Consider the following 6734-nt stretch of genomic DNA (forward strand, 5'->3'; position numbering starts at 1 on the left):
GAGAGAAAGAGGAAAAAATACAAGTCAGACAGAGAAGCGAGTCACCCACCTAGCCTGCCCATTCATTCTTGTCCCACCCGTAAAAAGAAGAGAGAGAGAAGAAGAAGACGATAGAGAGAGAGAGAGAGCGAGAGATTCGGACCAAATCTGATCGGATCTTGCTCTCCAAATCGAGGGATTTTCTGGGTAGTTCTCCCCCTCTCCCACTTCCGCGTCCCTATATTTCCCCCCCCCGTAGACTCCGCTACCTTCTTAAGATTACCCTCTCTCTCTCTACTCTCTCTCTAACTCTGAACCTCTCTCTGGGAAGCTCGCCATCTATGGAGACGACAGCGGAGGCCAAATTCCACGTTCTCGCCGTCGACGACAGCCTCATTGATCGCAAGCTTATCGAGCGCTTGCTCCGCACCTCCTCCTACCGAGGTACGATTAATTTAGAGAGAGAAACTTGGGAGAGTCTTGAGCTAACTTGGTTTCTCTCTCTTTCTAGTAACCACTGTCGACTCTGGATCCAAAGCTCTTGAATTTCTCGGCCTCCAGGAGGATGACTCCACCTCCTCCCCGACTGTCTCCTCCAGTCTCTCAGACAACCAGGTAAACCATGCTTCTCTCCCATTCCTTCTCTTGGTGGAGACAGAGATGTAGAGAGATGAGGAGAGATATGAAGAGAGAGAGAGAGGATGGAGAGATGAGGAGAGATATGTAAAGAGAAACATGACGAGATGAGGGGCGATATGCATTGAGAGATGAAGAGATGAGGAGAGATATGTAAAGAGAGACAGAGAGATGAGGAGAGATATGTAAAGAGAGACAGAGGGATGGAGAGAGATAGAGATAGAGATGAAGAGAGATATGTAGAGATGTTGCGAGATAGAGAAATGGAGAGGCAGAGAGAGTTGGAGAGAAAGGCAGAGAGAGTTATAAATGGAGATGGCGAGATGAGGAGAGAAACGTAGAGAGATTGAGAGAGAGCGATGAGATATGTGGAGATGGCGATCTGAGGAGAGAAACGTAGAGAGATTGAGAGAGGGATGAGATATGGAGAGATGGGGAGCTGAGAGAAACGTAGAGAGATTGAGAGAGAGAGATGGGATATGTGGAGACAAAGAGCTGAGGAGAGATACGTAGAGACTAGAGAGAGAGATGAGATATGTGGAGATGGAGAGCTGAGGAGAGATACGTAGAGAGAGGTCTGGAGAGAGACATAAAGAGAGAGAGAGAGAGAAAGAGAGACGAGATATGTGGAGATGGAGAGCTGAGGAGAGAGGATAGAGAGGTGGGTCGGCAGAAACAAACAAACATAGATGATAGAGAGAATCTAGAGAGAGAAGAGGGTTGTTCATGATTCTAACTCGTTGCGCGTTTGATGAAACAGGAGATAGAGGTGAACCTGGTGATAACAGATTACTGCATGCCGGGAATGACAGGCTACGACCTTCTGAAACGAATCAAGGTAGTCTACTTCCCCAGAATTTCTAAAGGAGCAAGTTACTTAACTTTGGTATCATAACGGGAAATTAAGGTTGATTTTCCCCTCTGTCAAACCCAGGAGACTTCATCCCTCAAGAACATCCCCGTTGTGATCATGTCCTCGGAAAATGAGCCCTCCAGGATCAACATGTAAGCTTTCTCTCTCCATCTTTAATCTTCTTTCCCACCATCATGTAGTCCGAAAACCCTGTTTAAAATAATCAGTGGTGACAATAAAATTTTATTTTGTTGGAAAATAAACTTTTATTGATTTTAAAACGTGACAGAGAAAAGCAGATAACCAATTAAAATAAACTTAGAAATTCTGTCACCCATTAAAATTAATTTATTAACTGCCTTCTACAATCCCACAATTTTCACATGAAAAAACCCTAGTTTTGGGATTATAAGATCAGGCCTTTGTGTGCTTTTCCTTCTCTAATTTTTTACAAAAAGGGTGAACATGAACTGATGTATTTATTTTGGGGAACAGGTGTCTAGAAGAAGGGGCAGAGGAATTCTTCCTCAAACCGGTGCAAATGTCTGATTTGGAAAGGATCAGGCCCTACATAATGAGGAGAAAGTCTGTAGAGCCAGAAGAACAAACACAGTTGGAAAATCAGGCATCACAAGGGGAGCTTTGTTCATCAACTCAAGAGCCTAGTGAGAAAGAAACTAAGGGAAGTGATAACCGAGGGAAGAGGAAAGCCATTGATGAAGGCCTAGCTTGCCCTCAGACAAGGCCAAGATGTACAGTAACGGCCTAGTCTGACAGAAACCATCACAGTTTTCCACAATCTGAAGCCCACCTTAGATTTATTTTTTTTCTGACTGGAAATTCTCCACCCCTTTTTGTTGTAGTTTTCTTCTGTATGTCAAATCAAGTCACTCAGCTGCCCTTTTTGCCCCTGCTCTTCTTTTTAAGCTGTATCCCTGATCGATATGATCGATCAGCCATCTCGATCAAGAGTCGACTAGATCAAAGGCCAGTCCGACCATCTGAATTATATGATTGACGTCGTCGTCGTCCTCCATCGACATCATACTAACCATTAACCATCGTCGTCGTCATCCTCATCCTTGATATTGTCACATACAGGATGGATAGGCACGTCTAGACGCATAAAACCCTTGTTAATGTTGACCCCTATTTTTCCTAAATTCTCATGTAATCCTTGACACGTGGCAGTTCATGATTGGTCAGATTAATTTATGGCATTATATCAATGGCCAGAATGATCGATCGAATATTTCGATCAGGACCTGATCCCAGAAGCCAGTCATGCTGTACCCAGAAAAAGAAAAGCTGCAGGCAGGCAGGTTTTCTTTCTTTATAACATTTTTAAAAGGTGATAGAATTCTGTGGTATCAGAAGTCATAACATCATATATATAATATAGAATTGAATAATGAAGAAAGAAAACTGGGATTAGGGCAGGCAGAGAATAATGATGACGGGTATTCCGGGGAAGAAAGGAGGATAATAGTTAGGGTTTCTGGGCATGGGGGAATCTACAGAAGAAGAAGACAAACTCTGAGAACTGGCGTTGCAAGGAATCTTACTTAGAGAAAGATAGATGGAGGGGCAGCTGAAAGAAGATGCCTTCCCACTAGATGGCGTGCGCCTTGGGTTTTGTAGCGATCAGAAGAAAGATTCGGCCTGGTTTTTGCCGTACTGGTTAGGAGGGAGCACAGAAGGGACTTTGGCCTTGTCTGAGTGGGAACTATCAGCTTGACTGGGTCTTCTTCACCCTACCAAACCTCAGATGATAATAGAGATAGCGAAAGAGTGAGGGAGTGAGAGAGAGAGAGAGGGAGAGGACAGAGAAGAAGAGAGAAGGATAGAGAAAGAGAGGAGAGAGAGAGAGAAAAAGAATGAGAGAGAGAGAAAGAGAGTGGGAGAGCGATAGAAGGCGATAGAGAGAAAGAGAATGAGAGAGAGAAGGGGAGAGAGAGAAAGAGAAAGAGAATGAGAGAGAGAAGGAGAGAAAGAGAAGGGGAGAGAGAGAAAGAGAATGAGAGAGAGAGAAAGAGAGAAGGTGAGCGAGAGAGAGAGAGGAGAGAAAGAGAAGGGGAGGGAGAGAAAGAGAAAAGGAGAGCGAGAGAGAGAGAGGAGAGAAAGAGAGAAGGAGAGCGAGAGAGAGAGAGAGGAGAGAAAGAGAATGTGAGAGAGAGAAAGAGAGAAGGAGAGCGAGAGAGAGAGAGGAGAGAAAGAGAATGTGTGAGAGAGAATGAGAGAAGGAGAGCGAGAGATGGGGAGAAGGAGAGAGAGAGAGAGAGAGAGAGAGAGAGAGAGAGAGAGAGGGGGAGAAGGAGAGAGAGAGAGAGGAGAGAGAGGAGAGAGGAAGAAAGAGAGAATGAGAGAGAGAAGGAGAAAGAGAGAATGAGAGAAAGAAAGAGAGAGAGAGAGATGAGAGAGAAAGAGAGGAGAGCGAGAGAAGGGAATAGAGAGAGAGGAGAGAAAGAAAGAGAGAGAGATGAGAGAGAATGAGAAGAAAGCGAGAGAAGGGAATAGAGAGAGAGAGATAGAAGGAGAACGAGAGGGAGAGAGAAAGGGTAGCAAATCAAGAATGGAGGGGACAGAATCCAGAATTAATGCAGTTCATAATGTGGGGGGGATCTCCCTGCTGATCTTGTTAAGGAAACGGAGTAAATGCAGAGTCTGAGGGTAATCCGTGACAGGTTTGATGCTCATTTGGTACCTCCCCTGCATATACTTATGTTACTTTGGATTTGAAGGAAGTCATGGCCCTCAGAGACTTAGTGGGGCAAAATTTTTTTTACTCAATCCAACTTGGTAACTCCCTCCTTGATAGAAAGTTCCTCCTAATTTATGACTTGATTGAGACCAAACATGATTTTCTTGAGCACCCATTTTGTTTTGAATTTGTGGTCACTAAGTATACAAAAGTTGTTTACTTTTTTGCTATGCTTCATCTCAAATTTCGTTCTCAAAACATCTTGAATCAGAGTGAAATGAATTTCCCTTCTCATTTTCCTAAGGTTGCATTTACCTAAGATATATTAAATTTGTACTCTTTCCAAAGGTTGTGAACCTTTTCATATTGATATTTTAGTATGTCAGTATGTGTCATGACACTCACCGCCAACAACTGAATAGTGTTAGGAAAACACATAACCTCATGACTAGCAGAAAAATATATATTTTGTTAAGACTCTACCGGTCGACAATACCAAGATCGATATGAACAATCTCACAATAGATCCGTTCACTCAAGAATCCATGTATTCAAGAAATGGATAGTATCCTTTAACAAAAGAGAATACCAGATCGAGAAGCGTAGGGAAAGAAGTGATGAGTTGTAGATGAGATGGCCGACAGATCTCGACCTCTTCTAGGGAACACGACGACGTCTGCCGAATCGGAAGCGCGGAGCTCTGGAGAATCTCCACTATAGCTTCACGAATTCAGATCCCGTCCTCCTTCATCAGCTGCTCCCTTTTATTATCATCAGCTGCTTCCTCCTCCTAACTGACTTTCCGGCCTTATTTTCAAATTCTCCCCACGTGTGTTACTCCGCACGTGCTATATCTTGGACTGGAGCCTTTCTCTTCTTTGATTGATAGGTCTTTAGAAGACGCCTATCATATTTCTGCTCCATTTGTCACGACAACATATTCAGCTCTTAAGAGTTTCGCCTTCACATATTATGATGTATGGCTAATTGAAGCAACTCATGATGAAAAGTTCATGAGATTTTTTGTTACTTTTTGTGCATTTTCTGCCTTAGTCATGAGGGGAGAAGGAATAACCATCATTTCTTTTGTGGTGATTATTTGGTATCAACCAAGATCTAAAATATGCCATTTTTTCCTTCGACACATACAAATCCATAATAAAACATTGATTTTTTCCACTTATAAATGTTTGTAAATTTAACCTGAGCGTTCCCTAAAAGATCAGCTGATAACTTTTCAAAGGCTTTATCATTTTTTTATGTGTTAGCCTGTTTATTTGATTCATGATAGTATAATGCGTGGAAAGTACAAGTAAGACATGTTGATACATAATATGACGACAACTGGGGAACTGTGTTGGAGTTTGGAGAAGCCAAAAACATAATTTTCTCAGAGTATTGACTGAGTTGTCATAGAAGTGAAGATGTGAAGCATTCTCTATATTTAAGTGGATACCTAAAAATTAATGTTATTGGATATTTAATGGAATAAAGTATTTCCATTTAACTTTGAGTGTATATGAGGCATTCTCTTATTGAGTAAATGCTTACAGAAATCTCGACTCAACCATATGTAAATTTTAGGAAATGTATCTTCATCCTCGTAGTCTCTCGTCCAATTGTCAAGATCTTGAAATTTGGGAGAATCTCTCATATTCTAATTTTATTTCATTATGAATTTTGACATTCATCAAATGTTGACACTCAAATTGAAAAAGATATTAAACTTTGCTACATCATGAATGCCAATCACGATCAAACTAGGCATCAAAGTATCAAAACTCTCAAAAGCCAACAACTTGGAAGGTATATGAAAAAAAATTGATGACAGATTCAACTAATATCAAACACAATATGTTTGGAAAGTTTTTTTCAAAATTTTTTTGAAACCCTGTTTCATTTCATTTTGAGTTCATTTTAGGGGTCAAAACGGCAGTCAAACTGTGAGAAGTTTTTCTCTATGTCCCATTTTTTATTATTTGAGGCTCTTGGTCAGTATTTTTAAATGATTTTAAACTATGTGCAAGACTCGTACCATTAATCCCTATGGGTCGACTTTGGCAGAACTCTGTACAAAAAAAATCAAAGTTTGAGTGATTCAAAGTTTCATATCTTTTGTTGAAGCTTTTAACATTTGAAGTCAGCAATACAACACTTTTTATTTTACAAACATACAAAAACCATCTATTATTTTATGCAATAAGAAAGATATATATGCAAGAAAGAAGAGATTCAAAACTCAGATATGAAACTTCTAGATTATATCTGCTCTGGCTTTAATTTTTTTTTTTGGCTTTCCAAAAACCCAGGACATAAATGAAATACTAGCTGATGAGATTATCTTATACTAACCATGGACCCAAAGCCATGTAATGTGTAATAGATTAACCTAGGGGAATAATAAAATTACTAACTCCTATAGTAGACTGCAAATGGACCCTCTGCAGGCCCATTAACGGCCCAGTAATGGTCCCTTAAGGACCATTACTGGCCCACTAAGAAACCTAGACTGGTTCCTTAGTGCAAGCCCTTTAGGGGCGGAGATATCAGGCCCATTAGTGGGCC

General features: G+C 41.1%; 1 protein-coding gene across 2 annotated transcripts; it reads left to right on the top strand.

The window, feature by feature from the left end:
* Positions 1-229: 229 nt before the first annotated feature.
* LOC144706697 (two-component response regulator ORR3-like) lies at positions 230-2377 on the top strand. Of its 2 annotated transcripts, none has more exons than XM_078579693.1 (5): positions 230-423; positions 491-594; positions 1376-1453; positions 1553-1620; positions 1964-2377. In XM_078579693.1, the coding sequence occupies exons 1-5, from the start codon at positions 321-323 to the stop codon at positions 2235-2237; spliced, it is 627 nt and encodes a 208-aa protein (XP_078435819.1). In that variant the 5' UTR covers positions 230-320; the 3' UTR covers positions 2238-2377. The 2 variants fall into 2 exon arrangements, with proteins under 2 accessions (XP_078435819.1, XP_078435820.1); XM_078579694.1 differs by having other exon boundaries at positions 233-423; positions 1550-1620.
* Positions 2378-6734: the final 4357 nt, after the last annotated feature.

The sequence above is a fragment of the Wolffia australiana genome, chromosome 8 (genome assembly GCF_029677425.1).
Source record: "Wolffia australiana isolate 7733 chromosome 8, ASM2967742v1".
NCBI lineage: Eukaryota > Viridiplantae > Streptophyta > Magnoliopsida > Alismatales > Araceae > Wolffia > Wolffia australiana.

Coding starts and splice junctions, on each gene's coding strand:
- LOC144706697 (XM_078579694.1), top strand. CDS start 321: ATGGAGACGACAGCGGAGGCCAAATTCCACGTTCTCGCCGTCGACGAC. Junction 595..1,375: donor CCAGTCTCTCAGACAACCAG/GTAAACCATGCT, acceptor TTGATGAAACAG/GAGATAGAGGTGAACCTGGT. Junction 1,454..1,549: donor ACCTTCTGAAACGAATCAAG/GTAGTCTACTTC, acceptor TGTCAAACCCAG/GAGACTTCATCCCTCAAGAA.